Source organism: Pteropus medius, unplaced genomic scaffold (assembly GCF_902729225.1).
Source record: "Pteropus medius unplaced genomic scaffold, Ma_sr-lr_union100, whole genome shotgun sequence".
NCBI classification, from domain to species: Eukaryota; Metazoa; Chordata; class Mammalia; order Chiroptera; family Pteropodidae; genus Pteropus; species Pteropus medius.
In genome coordinates this window covers 5664512-5681955 of record NW_024350923.1, presented here as the reverse complement: position 1 = coordinate 5681955, position 17444 = coordinate 5664512, and the positions used below count along the sequence as shown (strand labels likewise).

The following is a 17444-nucleotide window of genomic DNA, read 5'->3' as shown; positions in this document are numbered from 1 at the left end:
AGTAAGGGGTTCACTATCTGTAGTGGAATCTGAACCCAGGACTGAGACACCAAAGCCTATACTTAACTGCAGCCCCCTCCCCTCACAGGGGCTCAGCTTCAACTCGGATAAAGTGTGAAGGCAAAGGATGGGGAGCTGAAGGGACAAAACCTCCTTGCCTGCAGGTTTCCCCTCAGCACTTGGGTGGCCTGTGTCTGTCTGCCTGGGAGGGGAAGACAAGAAAAAAAGGACATTTTCCTTAAAGCTTCACCCAGCAGAAAGGCAGCAGCTCACCCTGGACCTAAGTTGAAGCCAGAGTAGCCATGAAAGGGCCATTCTTACCTTGGGTCCCCTGGACCTGCTCCCCGCCACCCTGCATCTGGCACAAGTCCAAGGGCCCTGGGAAACCACTTGGGGCTGCCATGCCAGGTGGAGAAAGGGAACTAGAAGGGGCCCTGAAGCATCAGATTAGCTTAAGTCAGGATACTCGCTTCCGCCAAGGTAGCCAGTGTTCAGGCATCATGTCCTACAAATCCTACCAACGAAAAGGAATTCTCTAAAATAGGAAGAGAAGTTGTTGGACAGTCAAAAAAAAAAAAAAGACAAATGTCCCTACAATTCACTGTCTTAGATACCCAACATTCCTGATGCCCTAATTCTAGTATTTGTTCTTAAAATGTTACACACACACACACACATTTCCTCCCTGGCATGATGCACATATCCCTCTTTCTGTGACAGGACAGCCAGGTGCATGTCTCTGAAACCTGGAGCAAAATTCGATGAAAGAGGAAACGTTCACTGGTGTTATGGGGTTGACAGGCTGTTGAAGACAGAGTAGAGAGCTCTAGTTCTGTTGAAATGGAGGTCTGGGGGATTTGGTTAGGGGCCATTTCAAACGAACTGGTAGGAACAAAATCCCTATTAAACTTGGCATTGAGACTTGTAAATAAGTCAACAGAGATAAGGAGTGTAAATAGAACATTTTCTATGAAAAGGTAGAAAGAAATGGGGTGATAAGCAGAGGCAGACATGGGCTTAAATGCACCAGTTTGCATGATTCAACAGCGAAGGAGAAATGAATGTTACAGATGCGAGATGGATAGTTGCAGGAGGGAAGTTCTTCAGAACCTAAGTGGAAGGAACGACCTTAGACAGGAGCTAGGGACACGAGGTGGGTACCAGCGAAGTTGGTAGCTGAGTTTGGTGGCAGGAAGGTGAGGTAACTTTTATCAGACCCAAAGATTTAAGCCCAGTCCTAGGTGTGAATTTTCCTCTCCCTAAAGCAGGCATATATGGTTGGCGGCCCAAGTGGACTGGGCACTACTCTTATCTTCCCAATCCCTCGCCCTGGGACTGAGAGCAAAGGGTTAATCACGAGGTTAAAGGTCGGCGAGGTAGCAGGGCGCGTGCGCTCCCTCTGGCCCATCTCTGGGGCGGCCGGTTTTCACCAACCTCTCGCCTTCGCGTTTCTGGACCAGGACAGAACCTCCCGGCGGCCTCCCGCTCCTCCAAACTGGAGAGGCGGGGCTGGAGCGGGCGGCTCGGGGCGCGCGCCCGTGTGCGCCGCGCCTGCGCGTCGGGCTCGTCCGCGGCCCGGCTCCCGCGAGCCGGCTGGAAGCTCGAGCGCGCGCGCGCCTGCGCAGAGGGACGAGGAAACTGGGTCCCCGTTAGGTCCCGGCGCTTGCGCGCTGTGGGCTCCGGGCCTCCCGGCCTGAGGGAGAGGAGCAGGGAAGATGGCGGCTGTGGTGGAAAATGTAGTGAAGCTGTGAGTGGTCGTTCCTTTCTCTCCGAGGCCAGGAGGTCTTGGAAGGGCACTGGGAGGAGCGGGCGGTGCGGGAGGGAACGAGGCGAAGAGAGGGACGTGCCCGGGAAGGCCATGTTGCGACTCCTGCTGGGGAGGGCAACTGGAGACTCTGGAGAAGACGTTGCGCTTCTTTGGAAACTTGTGGAGGCCCTGAGGGGGGCACACGGGAGCTCCTCCCGGGCAGCCTCCCTGGGCTCTGCGGGGCTGTGCGGCCCGAGCGCTCCTTCGGGCTTACGGTTTCCAGACTATGGCGCCCTCGTTTGCGTACGAGAGACACAGTCCCGGGCTCGCTCCCGAGACGCCGCAGTCCGGAGGAGCCGGGCCGAGGGCGGACCCGCGCCGACCCGTGTCCCCGCCAAGCCCGGCCCCAGACCCCTCCCCATCGGCTGCCGGTCCTGGAGCAACAGGCTCGGCAGCTCTGCGCCGTGAAGCACCGCGGAGCTGTTTTGTGCTAAACAGCCCCGTGACTTGGGGGAGGGGAGGGGGGCGTCTTGGGTACCAGGTACCCAGGACCAGAAATATTCTCGGGGAGAATTTGTTGAAGAGCAGATACAGAAGGGAAAGAACTTGAGGGGAGAAGCCTTTTGCGCCGGCTCGTCCCAGCCGTCCAAACACGGGAACAGCCCGGGACGTCTTTGCAGCCTGCAGGGGCGTCTAGGTCGGCAGTGCCCTTGCGCTGGGCAGATGTCGAGCAAAGTTAAAGGTAATGGTCGTTGGGGAAATGGCCTGTTAGCTCTGAGTTAAAGATGCTTTGGGACTTGATTTAACCCAGCCTCCTCCCTGAAGAAGAATCTGAATGAGTTTTGAAATGGGTTCGTGCCCCGTGGGCGAATAGAGAGCGGGCTCTTTTTAATTGGACTTGGTGCTAGGGTAGGACAACTGAGAGCTGTCTATTTGTCTAGTCGGGGCTTTTGGATTTTGACTGGATGACAAGGTAATAGCGGTTTGGGAACTATTCTAAGGAGCTCACAGCTTCTCATTTTCGTCTTTGTGGTGGGCTGAGCCCACTCTTCCCAAGAGCCTTTTATGAGGGGACATAGCTTCTCCCCCCTCCTGGAGCCTTTTCTTTGAGAATTCTTTGAGAATGCTTTCCCACTTCCATTAAGCTAAGTGCCTTCTCCTCCCGTGTGTGTGTGTGTGTGTGTGTGTGTGTGTGTGTGTGTGTGTGTGTGTGTGTGTGTGTGTGTGTGTGTGTGTGTGTGTGTGTTTAACTTGCTTTCAGCTCTATCCTGCTGCCTCTTTCAGCCATCCCTCCTCCCAACACTATTATCTTTCTCTGTGATCTGCCCACTCCAGTTTCCCCAGCTCTTTCTTCAGGCTGACATTTCCCTCAATTTAGAAGTAAGGCTGTTGATCTACCTTTTATATAGTTATCCTTCCTGACTCAGACGTTCTTTCTTTGTTTCTCTGCCTTTCTCTTTGTTGACTCCCCCCATCCCATTGTAAGGGGAGGTTTTACACAGGTTTCATGCGTCTCCAAAAAGAAAGCTTCCACCTTAGAAATCTTACTATACTGGGGGAATGTCAGACTTGCCTAGGTTTTGAGAGTTATGTGTAATGAGATTTTCCGTGTGGAAAGACTATCTTCAGGAAAATAGGATTGCCAGTCCTTTTGTGTAGTGTTAGAAGTGAGAGGTTGCCTATTTAAATAGAGTGTGGCTTCTTATTTGTCTTTAAAGAGCTGTGGACATCGTGAGGGTCACCAGCCACTGGTTCCTGAGTATCAGTAACGAGAAATGAACTTTCTCCTCGGTTGCAGCTTCAGAGGGCTGTGGGTCACAATTAATACATTTTCCTACATAACTTTCTCCTGAGAAGGAACTTCCATTCTCCCTGGACCGTTCTCACCCAGGAAAGAGAGGCTTTTCTGTTGCTTTTCTTGATCATGGTGTGCCTAGCCTTCTGACAGCCGAGGTTATACATCAAGATCAGGACTACTAGCTCAATTTTTCTGACTCGCATCTTGTTCTGAGAGAAGAATTTTCATATTCGTAAATTCTGTCTCTCCCAAATGTGGTGTCAGAATTGAACCGGTCTTTAAGGTGTCTTATTAGGGTAAAATAATAGTATAAAATAGCTGTGGCTGCTGACTAGTTTTGAAACCTTCTGAATTAGATGAGAAGATCTAGAGAATAATATTAGCTTCAATTTCTTGCATTAGGAGCCTTAAGTTCTTAGGAGCTCTCATTCTCGCTCTCCTTATCAGATCCTTCCCCCCACCCCCAACTCGTGTTTCATTCCCAGCTCTTTTACTCACGAGACAGTTTGCCCCACCTTCTGAAATTCCACTTAACTCAAAGAACGTTGATAGAACATCTCTGATTCATTTTCCCTAAACTGTTTCCAGCCTTCTTACTCTGACTTTGCAGCTCTCAGCCCTGCTGGCCCCTTCCTTCCATTTGACTTCCGGTGTCAGTATCAATTCCCATCAGCAGAAACAAAGGAGCTGCTGCACTCAGCCTTGTTTATCCAATTTTCCTCTGTATTATGAGGACATGGCTGCCTCCTAAAGGCAAGCAAATGTGAGCCTGTTCATCCTCTCCACTCCAACACAAGATTCATGCCTACCTCAAATTAATCATTATAGCTCATTGAATCGAGCCAGGCAGTTTTGTGAAGTCACCGCCTTGAGTGTGGTGTGTGTGTGTTTCATTTGCTGGGAACATGCTAAGCTGTGCCTAAGTGGTCTATTGTGGCTGCTCAGTGAAAGCCTCCCTCGGATTCCAGAGCAAGGTTTGTTGGCATAGCTCAGGTTATGGACGTAAGCAACAGAGACTCACTCTGTCCAGCTTCTCATGCAAGGGGTCTCTCTCAGAATATGTTAGCGCTTATCTAGTCCAACTTCCCCAGTCTATAGCTCTCCACATTTATTTGGTGACTTTCAGCCAGGCCAGGTCTTTTTACTCCAAATCAAATCAAGATTCCCCAGACACCTTCACCGGTACTGAGGATACTATGGGAAAGAAATAACCTCTGCCCTCTATTTATTTTAAGTTGGATCAAATACATAAATATGAATTGTTATAGTTTAAGTTCCAGTGCTAAAGTGCTTATTAAACCCTGAAGGATGAGAACAAGATTGGTTCTATATATATTCTTGTAAGAACCAGATAACTTCTGGCACGGTACAGTTTTCCAGCTTCTAAGAGCACTTAAAAGTTTACCTTTGAATAAAGTTTCAAATTGAGTCTTTTGAGTCCAGGGTTCTTTCTTATATAATTTGATGGTGTGAAAAATGGAGACGGGTCTGGGATGGGCTTTGAGCAAACAGGTGTTGTATTGGTGTAATGGTACTCAGTGAAGAGTTGGCTTCACGCAAGTTCGGGTGTTTTCAGATGTTTTCCATTGACTATAAAATTAGTATATAGAATTAATTAGTTGGCTGAGTATCTAGTTCAAAATTCAAACGATATAAATGAGTGTGTCGGAGAATGTCCCCTAGTCACCTGGTTTTTCTTCCTGGAGGCCTACAGTTTCTTTTCCACCTCTTTGTTTCATAATTGGTGGCATCCTATAAACTTCTCAGCACTGAACCTTGCTTTTTTTTTTCTGGTTATCTGGGAGATCGTTGAATATCAGTACATGAAGAGCGTCCTTCTTTTTTATGTCTAAATAGAACTTTACAGATATACTGTAGTTTGCTAACTATATTTTAGTAAGTCCCCCAGACCTTATTGAATTTTTTCTCTCTTTCGTAAAAAGGGACTAACCTTCACTTAGAGTCATGAGGGTTAACAGCAAAAACATCTTGAGCAGTACAGGGTTTGGACTCGTGAGAGGCATAGAATGAACATTAGTTTCTTCTCTTTGTGGGTTAGACTTAAGTCTGATTAGACACATGATGAAATCATGTGTTCCTGATGGTAATTTATTTGTAAAGTGCCTTTTCTCATAATGGCTTCGTGAAGGGGCTCAGTGTCCCCTGAGGCAGAAATGGAGGCAGATAGAACCAAAGCAACAATCTCTCAGTCCCTTGAGCCTTCTAAGGAACCAGATGGCAAGGGAGACGGATAGTTCAGCACGCTGTGCTCTGCCCCTACCCCCAACACGTATATACACACACACGCCTGATTTTATCTTTCCTGCAGCCTGGGGGAGCAATACTATAAAGATGCCATGGAGCAGTGCCACAATTACAATGCCCGCCTCTGTGCTGAGCGTAGTGTGCGCCTGCCTTTCTTGGACTCACAGACCGGAGTAGCCCAGAGCAACTGTTACATCTGGATGGAAAAACGACATCGGGGTCCAGGTGAGGGTCCAGAGTCAGGAGCACAAGGAGGCAGAAGCTCCCTCATTTTAGGGTTGAGCCAGCTGAGAGTGTTTTCCCCATTTCCACCCATGGCCTTTCCACGATTAGAAGCCCAGGGAAGAAGAAGCAGACAGATTCACACCAGCATCTTGGTTTTCTCCAGGGCTGCCCTTCGGAGGCCATTAGTTGGCCTCTGCAGAGCTGTGTGTTAGCCAGGGCCCCTGACTTCATAGTTATCGTTCTTTTCCATAAACTGTCCCACCCCACCCCTGCCCGCAGCACTGCCCATATTCCTCCTTTGCTCTAGAACTCAGGTGCGTCCTACTCATCTAGAAAACGTTCAGTATTATTTTCTAGGACCAGATTAGGGCTTGACTCCCTCTCTTTCTTCTTTCCACAGGTTTGGCCTCTGGGCAGCTGTACTCCTACCCCGCCCGGCGCTGGCGGAAAAAGCGGCGAGCCCACCCTCCTGAGGACCCAAGACTTTCTTTCCCATCTATTAAACCAGGTAAAGCACACTCCTCTCTGAGCAGAGGCATGGCCTGCTGCGTGATAAGAGGCCTGCTAAGCTCCTGTGATGCACCAGGCTAATGCTGAGATCCTGAAGATATTAACGTGAATAAGATATAGTTCCTTTTTTCAAAGAACTCAGTCTAACAAAAGAGATAGGTAAACAGATAAGTTATGGTACCAAGTGGACTAGGGTGTCTTGGTTCCTGGGCAGCCAGAGACCAGAAGATGGTGACTGGCTTGTGGCTGACCTACCACAGTAGACCCAGAGCAGTCTGCATCCAGCTCTCCTGGGCCTTGCCTTATCCTGACCTTGCCTGCAGACACAGACCAGACCCTGAAGAAGGAGGGGCTGATCTCTCAGGACGGCAGTAGTTTAGAGGCTCTGTTGCGCACCGACCCCCTGGAGAAGCGAGGTGCCCCAGATCCCCGCGTCGATGATGACAGCCTGGGCGAGTTTCCTGTGACCAACAGTCGAGCACGGAAGGTACAAGATTAACACTCTGGCTAAGGGCACTTTGATGAAAACCAGCTCCCTCTTCATCAGAGGCTGCTCAGTAATCAGAATGGGAGCCGAGGCAGTGGGCCAGTAGGCAGGCCCCCGGAGTGGAGTTCCTGCTTCGCCCTAAGCAGCGCTGCTCCTGACCGGCTTCAATGTGACTGTCCAGTCTTTCCTGCCCAGTCTTTCCTGCTCCTTTCTAAGTACAGACTCTCCCACATTCATCTTTTGTCATGAAAAACTTTTGGTGCCTGGGGTTACATAGGTATAGCAGACCTGGCCCCTGTCAACAGGGATGATAAAATTATACATAAAAATATTAAGAGCTGGAAATACTCTGGGCACCGCACTGAGTGCATTTCCATCATTTTCTACAGTCTGTACAACCTCATGAAGTAGGTGCTGTGGTCCCCATTTTCATGTATAGGGAGGCTGACTCAGCAGTAAACAGAACCCCGCCCCCCTCCCCACCACACACACACACAAGGCCACACAGTTGAGCAACAAAGCTCTACATCTAGGGAGCGAGGTGCCGGAAGGGAACCGCTAGTAAACGTGCTCCTGGGCAGCAGGTCAGAAGCAGGAGAGGGCATGGCTCCTCGGGGCATCAGGGAAAGCTGAATGGAAACATGGCATCTGATCCAGCCACTTGGGGATGGTGGGAAAGACATTCCAGGCTTAGGGAACAACGTGAAGAGCAGCAAGAGGAAGGAAAGCCCAAAGCACTGACGGGAGAAGGAATGAGATTATAGGGTGTCAGAGGGCAGCAGTGAAGAACGAGGCTGGCGTAGAGGGGCTGGGTCACAAGGGAGGTTCTGGGTGGCCTTGCCAGTGTCATCGTCTGAGAGGTTTGGGGTGTATGTTATTTCTGTCCATCTTAATGTTCCTGTCCACTCAGCGGATCCTAGAACCAGATGACTACCTGGATGACCTTGATGATGAGGACTATGAAGAAGACACTCCCAAGCGTCGGGGCAAGGGGAAATCCAAGGTGAGCGTCGAGGCGCTTCTTGCAGCCTGAGGCAAGGGAGCTTGGCAGCCACTTCCAGGAGAATTTATCTCGTTAGCCTGCACACCTTAAGAGCATCTTTTTGCCCTTCTCGGCAGGGTAAAGGTGTGGGCAGTGCCCGTAAGAAGCTGGATGCTTCCATCCTGGAGGATCGGGACAAGCCCTATGCCTGCGACAGTGAGTGCCTCCCGAGTGGGTGGGTAGTCCTTGCCTGGACCCAGCTCCTGCTCAGGATGTGAGGAGGGAGGGCTGTGTTCTTGCTCAGAATGGTAAAACAAGCCTGGACTCTTGTCCTGCCTGACGACTGGTTCCTTCTGAGACCCCTGGGAAGCCCCGGCCTCTGCTGCCTGACGGGTGGGACCTGCATGCTCTGGGAGAGACTTCTGCTGTTCCCCTGGGATGGGGGTGCCGGTGAGGGGGCACACAGCAGGCAGAGTCAGTCTCTTGATAGAAGACATCCAGGTCTGCTGGCCCCAGTCAAGCCAGGGCCCCAGGAGTCCAACACCGAGTTTTTCAACGTCTGCTCTCGCCCCCGCCTTTTCTCTGACTCCCCGCTTCTGCCCCTCCACCCTGGGAGCACCGTCGCCGCTGGGGTTTCTCTCTTGTTTGTTCCGCTTTCCTGCTGCTGCTGCTCCTGTCTCAAGTGTATCAAGGCCTCTTCTTCTCATGACTTTTCTTTCTGTCTTTCAGATAGTTTCAAACAAAAGCATACCTCGAAAGCGCCCCAGAGAGGTAGCTCTCTCAACTTTTCAGACTTTTGGTTTTCCTATCCCTTTTTCCCCCCTCCCTTGTTCCTCCTGCCTTTCTCATCTCCTGTAATGCTAGTTTAAAAATCTCTGGACTGGCCCGGGGATAGGAGTGATGGACCGTCTATTGTGCTCCAGTCCTCAAAATCCTAGAAGTTGCCTTTATCACTGCTCATCTCCCACAAACTTGCCCCTAGGGCTGCTCAGGCCCGTTGCATGGGGTGGCTTTAAAAGCATTGTAAGGAACCCATTACAGCAGATCCGTCTGTTCCCCCTTCCCCAAAACAGATTCTTGGTGGTCAGCTAATGTTCTCCACCATTCCGCTCCCTCCTCCTCCTGCCCTCTCCCCATTCCTTTCCTGCCGGCGCCCTTGCTCTTCTTGGTATCACTGCTCAAAAGTACAAGATGCCTCGTGGGGATCTGCTTTCCTTGCTGGTTGGTGGGGTTGGGCAGTGCGCTGATTGGGAGTGTCTATGAATTTCTTTGGGGGCCAGCTACCCCAAAGACTCGATAGGTTATCCCCAAGAGACCCAGCCTCTACTCCTTTACCCACATTGGGCAGAGATGGGCTCTGCAGTGTATCTGGGGTAGCCTGAGCCTCTCACATTTACTAAGAGGGAAAAAAACTTAGATTCTCTTTCTCACTTTTCCTCCTTCCTGCCACATTGCAAGACGGTAGAAATTCCCTTTCCTTCCTCTCCTGGAGCTCCCTAGACTATTCCTAGGGCAACTGGTGGTGGGGCCAAGGCTCAGCCTTCCCCGGGCAGCAATGTGGGGGAGTAGAGGCGGCCGTGGATGGGGGTTCAGTGGGGAGAAGAGCCTTAGAAGCTGGACAGGCCCAGGGCCTGATGCTCCCGGCCAAGGGGAGGTGGTCGTCAGTAAAAGCGTGTCCCAGAACAGAGCCAGTGGGCGCGGGTGGTTGCCTCTGCCTCAGGTGGAGCCCCGCAGCAGAGGGGCGGAGACGCGGCACTCTCAGATCCTAACGCTTTCTCTGCATTCTCTCTCCCATCAGTCTGTGGGAAACGTTACAAGAACCGACCAGGCCTCAGTTACCACTATGCCCACTCCCACTTGGCTGAGGAGGAGGGCGAGGACAAGGAAGACTCTCAGCCACCCACCCCGGTTTCCCAGAGGTCCGAGGAGCAGAAATGTAAGCCAAAGCATCGGAAGGGGGCCAGCAGGAGTTGGCCTTGTTATGAAAAACTTTCAGAGATATTGAGAGGCCCTAAGACCCCTGGTGGTATCATCAAAGTTCTTATGTTTTTTCCCGCAGCCAAGAAGGGTCCCGATGGATTGGCCTTGCCCAACAACTACTGTGACTTCTGCCTGGGAGACTCAAAGATCAACAAGAAGACAGGACAACCTGAGGAGCTGGTGTCTTGTTCTGACTGTGGCCGCTCAGGTACTTCCAACCCAGGGGCAAGGACTGCCACAGCCAGCGCCCAGTCACAGCCCCCAGATGGCTCTTGGCTTGCCAGCATCCAGTAGCTGTCGTAGTCAACCAGGTCACCCCGCCTCTCCCCCGTTTCCAGCTGCCTTTTTCACTTACTCCTCCTCCCCTTCCCCAACAGGGCATCCGTCTTGCCTGCAGTTCACCCCCGTGATGATGGCAGCCGTGAAGACCTACCGCTGGCAGTGCATTGAGTGCAAGTGCTGCAACATCTGCGGCACCTCTGAGAATGACGTGCGTGTCCCCACCCCTTCCCAGCAGGCGCCTTCTCAGCTTTTACTATTTTTTTCCACGGTTCCCTCTAAAGTGAGCTTGCTCTTAGAAGGGAGCAGGACCCTCTCCACCATCCCAGGTGGAACTTTGTTTGGCAGGTGTTTATTGAGTATCTGCTTTGCGTCAGACACTGCTCTAGGCACTAAGGACACTTAAACAAGACAAACAAGATCCCTGCTTTCATGGAATTTACGTTCTTGTGGGTACGAGCAATAAGCAAGGAAATGAGTGACATTTTTATGATGTGCTTTGAAGAAAACGAAACCAGTAATGTGGCAGAGAGTCACTGGATAACTGACTTAGTTAGAGATGGCTTTTCTGAGGATGTAATGTTAGTTTTGAGGTTTAGATGATGTAAAGGAACTGGTCTAAGAAGCTTTGGAGGGAGAGAATTTCCAGGAAAGGAGTAACGAGTGCAAAGGTCTTAACGGTGGACAAGCACGTGTGCCTAGCCGTAGACTTCCTGCGTTGATAGGGCAAGTAGAAGATGAGATTGGAAGGCAGGCACCACCAGATCTGAGGCTTTAATCATAGGAGTGATGTGGCCTGTCTTTTATTTTAAAAAGATAACTTTGGCTGCTCTGTGGAGAATAGATTGTAGGGCAATGGTCCCCAAACTTTTTGGCACCAGGAGCTGGTGCTCCCATGAGAATCTAACACCTCATGATCTTAGGCGGAGCCTAGGGGTGATGCTAGCACTGAGGAGCAGCTGCAAGTACAGACGAATCTTTGCTTGCTCGCCTGCCACTCACGTCCTGCTGTGTAGCCCGGTTCCTAACAGGAATGGCCCAGGGGTTGGGGACCCCTGTTGTAGGGCACACAGAGAAGACCAGGAGATTAGTTAGGCAGCTGGTAGGGTCCAGGTGGGATGACAGTGACTCAGTTGGAAGGAGATGGACAACAGCAGCTTTCTCTCCAGAGATGCCCATGTCTGTTCTTAACTGCCACCTGTCCCATCCATCTTGGAAGTAGCAGCAGCGTCTACAGATGCCCTCGTTCCTACCTGTCCCCAGTGGACCGAGGCCCATTAGTCATTCACCATTACTCATTCACCTTCTCACTTCCTCTTCTATCTTGCCTTCTCTAGGACCAGCTGCTCTTCTGTGATGACTGCGATCGTGGCTACCACATGTACTGTCTTACCCCGTCCATGTCTGAACCCCCTGAAGGTAGGTTGCCCGGATCTTTCACTCAGCAATTATTTTAGTAACTTGGACCATCACCTGTACAATAAATGAGTGGTGATAAATCCTTATCAGTGACATATCCTTCGAAATTAGAGAGTAGGCACTTTGCCTTCACTCAGGTTAGAATATTTTCCTAGGATTTCAGCTTGAGGGTTTAATGTTTGCATAGTATCACCAGATACATTTGTGAACACAATAGCAGCAGCCGGAGAGAGCAGATGCTAAGCAGAGGACAGTTACTGGAGGGAGTGATTTGTTTTCTTCCAGCCAGTCCTGGAAACTCAGTTCATAGCTTATCTGATGTGATGCTTCAATATCAGCTCTTTGAACTTGACAAAATTGAGCTCATTTCCACCCGATCTGGATGGGTATTGAACCTGGAGCCTGTATGGGTACTACAGTCTTCCATTAGTTTGCAGAATAATGCTCCAAGTTTATGGAAGCTTTTTGAGGAAAAAGCTTTTTGAGGCAGCAAACAGTGGCTGCCTCTCTACCAGTCTCCTTCTAGCCAGATTTCTGTGCTAAACCCCCTCCCTTTATAGAAATTCGGGAGCTTACTCGGGAGGATGTGAATGCCCCAGCACAAAGGATGTGGGCCAGCATTCCAGGCTCACTGTGTGATATAAGCTGATTTGTGATACAGGTCAAACTGCTGTCACCCCCTAGAGAAGGAGGCCACTAACGAAGTCTGAGAGTTCTTTAGCAGCTGCAGGGGAGCATTCAGCCCTTGTCATCTAGCATTCAGCTCTTGTCATCTGTCATGCTGAGTTTATAAATCTACTTTGAGGAGAAGTAGTGAGTTCCGTGTTTTATTTTTTTAACCATAAGATATCAATTCACAGACAGAATTCTACATTAACTGTAGAAGAGCTTTCCTCTTGAACTACCATCAGACACTGAGGTAGTGGAGAGCCGCAGGCAGCTGAAGGGGGATCCCGTAGAAGCCATCAGACAGTGTGGACTCTAGGTCAGGAGTTGGCAAACTGTGCCCCATGGCCAAATCCAGTTGCAACCAGTTTGTATAGCTCTCAAGCTAAGAATATTTTCCCATTTTTGGAGAGAGTTTTAAAAAATAACCAAAGCTCTATGTAGCTCACAGAGCCTAAAATATATAACTCTTCACAGAAAAGTGTGTCAGCCCTCTTCTGAATGTTGACCTTTGGGTTAGAAAGGACCTTATATTTTTCATTCACTTATCTCTGAAGAGCTGAGAAAAGCTGTGGATTCTTTTCCCCCAGAATAATGTCCAAATACACATATGTATAATTATGCTTATAATTTTAAGGTATTAAGGGCTAATTCTATATCTTAAAACATAGAAGAATCCAATCATAGTAAATATTAATAAACAAGGTATGAGCCAGTTATTTTTCTTGTAAGGGACGTGATTTCTTGTTTTTCTATGAAACTGGACTTGAGCCTACCAAGTTGAGTCTTCATAGTTCACCCCCTTCTTCTCTGGGTTCTCAGCCTTTACTCAAACACCTAGTGATGGTGGGTCGCCCATCTCATCTTTCCATGGTTTTCACAAAAAGCTATCTTGTATGGAATCAAAATTGGTTTTCCTAGAGCCCTTATTCATGATCTTTATTCTAACCATTGGGGCCATGAGAACTAAGTCTAGTTCTATAATCACAGATCTAAAGCTAGGATGCTTTAAGAAATTGTATCTGCCCAGGCCCTTCTATATCTGTTGAGAATTATTTTTCATGATATTTGAAGACCTAGTGGTTTCTCTCAGCTCGGGATAACGGAAACTTTTGCTGCTGCAGAACGCCTTCCATCCTGCCTGTAGCCCATCGTGCTACTAGGTAGGGGTGAGGTGGGAGTGGAAGCACAGCAGGTGAGGGTTGGGCGAGACCCACCTGGGACCCACCCTAACCCCACTGTGCTTCTCTGCAGGAAGTTGGAGCTGCCACTTGTGTCTGGACCTGCTGAAGGAGAAAGCTTCCATCTACCAGAACCAGAACGCCTCTTGATGTGGCCACCCATGCTCCTCCCATGCATCTAGGGCTGTTTCTCTCCTCCTCTCTTGTTTCTCATACCCACCTTTCCCTTCCTCCTCTCTTTCACAAGTCCAGAGAACCTGGGGTGGTCGTGCCAACCTGCCTTTGGCAGCAGCAAGCTGAGGTGGCAGCTCTGCCTGCCTCTGGCCCACGCCCTCGGGAGAACGGAACAGCACACCGCCCACCCCAGGGTGCACCTGCGGATCCTGCTTCTCGTGGCTCTCCACGAAGTGCATTCACTCTGCCTGCCTTGGGCCCCGGCCTGGTGATCACAGGGTTCAGACAGTGTCCTCGGAGAAAGAGTGGGGGGCATCTCAGTTCTCTCTCCGTTTTGCCTCCACTCTGGTCCCTGGGGTTTTCCCTTCCCCTAGAGGTGAGCCAGGCCAGGGCCTCTTCGCCAGGCGTAGCAGGGAGCGAGCAACTGAGCAAGCGGAGGTGGCGCTTGGAAGGACTTTCCATGCCCTTCCTGCTGCTTATCCCCACCGCCTCCTTCCCCCAGAGGGGCACTGTGGCCCTATTCCTGCTACCCAGGATCCTTTGCCCGCACCAGGATGTTCTTGGTCACCCTCTGGGCTCTGCCTTGTCCCACCCTAGGAGGGTAGCAGCTTCACCCCGAGTCTTCCTCGTGCTTACCTGGCTCACTCTCACAGGTGGTCTCTAGTGGCCACAGCATTCCCCACCCTTGGAATTTCCTACCTTCCGCCTCCTCATTCCCTTTGGTTTTGTGGGGAGAGGGGAAGCATTGGGGGGCCGGGCCAGCCACTTAGAGGTCACAGGGAGACGTTGGATAATGTGCCTGTTTTTTAACTCGATGAAAAAGCCTACCTCCAAAATCCCCTTTTTGTTCTTCCTGGACCTGGGCATTCAGCTCCTGCCCTTAACTGAATTGGGAGCCTCTGCCTCCTACTCTGTGCATCCTGGCCCCGGGGTCACGGGGAAGCCACATAGACGTCCCATTCTTCCCTTGCACGCTCGCTAGCAGCTGGTAAGGTCTTCACATCCTGATTCCTCAGTTTTCTGGCTGGTGACACTGACATTAAATACTGGGAGGGACACTCCATGCCAGGACACGCTGGAGTGCCCTTCCCCTTGGCTATGGGCAGGCCCTAATTCACTGTCGCTTTGGAGTTGTGTCTTTTTTCTTCCTCGCTCTCTCTCTTGGTTCCTGTATTCTAAACATTAGTACAAATAAACATTTTTACACAGAGCCCTCTGCTGTATGGTTTATCTCCTGACTCCCTGATTTTGAAGGCCACTTCATCCTAAAACTTTCTTAGGACAGTGATTTTTAAATGTTTATAAATATAACCTCTTCCCCCAAATTAATTTTTTGCTGAACCCCAATCTGAAGCAGATACAAAATTACATGTTTTAATTTATGTCATAAAGCAAGTTATAACTTCCTTAGAAGAAATAATATTGTTTCGGTTAATACAAAATTTGAGTTAAAGTCAACTTTAGCATCCTGTTAATTTTTGTAATTTGGTTGATTTGGAGGAAATTCTGCTAGACTTGTATATGCAAGTGGTAACAGGTATATAACAGTTGACTTTGCAATTTGTGATACTTAACACAGGTTCAGAAGCTTGACTATTATGTAAATATAAAAGAATGACACAGGAAAACTAATGACTACGATGGGACACACGAAAGCTTTTGAGTAATGAGCATGAGCAGAGGCACGGTAACCTTGCTTACCCTTGTTTATTCGAGTGCGGCGTGTGTGAGCTTACCCCACGATGTGGCGCTGTAGCCTTCCTCGGCATGGATATATGCACAAGGATGAGTTTCTCTGCAGCTAACATTTTGACAGCTTCCATAGTGGATGTTATGTATCTCACCTGAGTGTGTTTTGAAGTTTGTTTAAGATTTGAATCAGTTCTAAACCCCCTGAAATATCTTTTGGGTTTTCTGGAACAGTCTGAAAGCCACTTTTACCTAATGGTCGCCTGGGCATTGCCTTCAGTAAGTGCTCTGTGTTGGGAATTGTGTTAGGAACAGAAGGCAGCCTCTGTCCTCACGCTTTTCACATGGAAGTAGGCCAGGAGTAGAGGGAGTAAAGTAACGATCCTTGGTGGGTGAGGAGTCTAAGGGCCGGGAAAGAAATGTGAAAAAAATTGTAAAAGATGACAACTCCGTAGCAGGAAATTAGACAAGAGTTTGCAGGTGGGATTTAGGGTGGGACAGAGAATGGAAGAAGGATAAGATAGGGCAGGATTGGGGTGGGGAAGGAAGCCTGTGAGAAAAGCAGAGAGATGGGGACTCAGATCTGTGGCTCCAGCCTTCCAATCAGAGCTGAGGGCATGACGAGGTGAGGCTGGGAAGCAGGTGAAATTGGGTGTGGGGAGCCCTGGACCCCAGGCTAAGAAGTCTACATTTAATTGAAAGGAACAGGCACAGGCAAAGCTAAAAGTTACTAAGGAAGGGAATGATATGTCCTGGGATTAGGAACCTGTCTTGCTGACAGGTACCAAATCTAATAAAAATTATCCTTACTCGCCCTAAATCAGAACTGGCTCTAGGCAAGTAGTTTCTCCGTAGCTGGTCTACGACGTGAGGCCAGCGCTGTCCATGGTAACGGCTGTAGTGTAACAACGCTTGCTTCCATTTTCTCATAACCCCGTCGTGACGGGTATTAGCCCTTTTTGGTGGATGAGGAAGCTGAGGCTGCCTTGGGTCATGGCCAGGAAGGCCTTGGGACACCAGGTCTGCTCTCCAGCCCCCACGCTGTCCCGAGGCTTGTCAGGCCCCGAGGGCCGAGGGCCGGGGCCCCATCAGCTGGAGGCGCTTCGGGGGACTCGCGGGGTCCTGGCTCCTCCTCCCCCCGCCCCAGCGCGCTGGAAGCCCCGCCCCCAGGGGCCTGACGAACCGCCGTTTCCGAGATGTCCAATGAGACTTAGCCGGGGGCGGGACGGGATCCGCTGAGGGCCAATCTGATTGGGCCGGGGCGGGGCTGCAGCGGGTGGGAGCCGAGCGGCGGCACCGCGGTCTTGCCAGCGGGCAGAGAACCCGGCGCGGGCGGCGCGCACGGGCTTCTGCTGTGCGCGCGCCCGCCGTCCGCCGCCCGCCGCCTGCCGCCGGCGCAACCCCTCCGCCCGCTCCGCCCTCCGGGTCGTGGCGCCTGTCTCTGCCCTGCTCTTCCGTCGCCGCCTGGACTGGGGATCGGGAGCCGGGCCGGGGCAGGGCGGGAGCCGCGGGACGAGCCCCTGAGGTGGGTGCAGAGCGGGAGGCGGGGAGGCGGGGAGGCCGGGCGGACGAGCGCCTGGGTCTGCCCCGTGGACGGACCCCGCATCAAGATGGGGAGAGGCTGGCCAGGTTTCGAAGCCCGGCTCCCGGCCTGCCCGAGTCTCGGCCGCTCGTGCCCGCACTCTGATACCCCTCCGAGGCCACCACCCTCCCCGCTGGGGCACTCCGCCCCTGCCGCTACCTGTGGCCACCTCGCCCCTCTTGCCCTTTGTCGTCTGTGCACCTGCCCTCTGGGTCCTGTGCTGCCACTCTCCCTCCAGACCGGACCGCCGCCCAGCCTTACCTCCTCGGGACCCAGCGCCAAATGAGACTCGATCCTTTGGCCCGGTCCGTCCCTCTTTGTCGTCTGTACACCTGTCATTTCAACTCTGTTCATTCACTCCAGCACCACGCCTCCTAACATCTTCATCTAAATTCAGCCCAGGCTGTCACCCCCCCTCGCGGGATTCCTCTCCAGCCCCGATTATCCCTACAACTGCCCC

At 51.0% G+C, this 17444-nt stretch overlaps 1 protein-coding gene across 3 annotated transcripts; it reads left to right on the top strand.

Annotated features, from left to right (window-relative positions):
* The first annotated feature begins 1602 nt into the window (after window positions 1-1602).
* Window positions 1603-14923, top strand: LOC120584860 (zinc finger protein ubi-d4). 3 transcript variants are annotated; one of them, XM_039840951.1, is made up of 11 exons: window positions 1603-1747; window positions 5875-6035; window positions 6436-6543; window positions 6869-7032; window positions 7943-8035; window positions 8152-8230; window positions 9813-9950; window positions 10074-10202; window positions 10372-10484; window positions 11611-11692; window positions 13613-14923. In XM_039840951.1, exons 1-11 carry the CDS (start codon window positions 1716-1718, stop codon window positions 13687-13689), a joined length of 1176 nt encoding a protein of 391 aa, XP_039696885.1. In that variant the 5' UTR covers window positions 1603-1715; the 3' UTR covers window positions 13690-14923. The 3 variants fall into 3 exon arrangements, with proteins under 3 accessions (XP_039696885.1, XP_039696887.1, XP_039696886.1); XM_039840953.1 differs by having other exon boundaries at window positions 1650-1782; XM_039840952.1 differs by having other exon boundaries at window positions 1663-1787.
* The last annotated feature ends 2521 nt before the right edge of the window (window positions 14924-17444 follow it).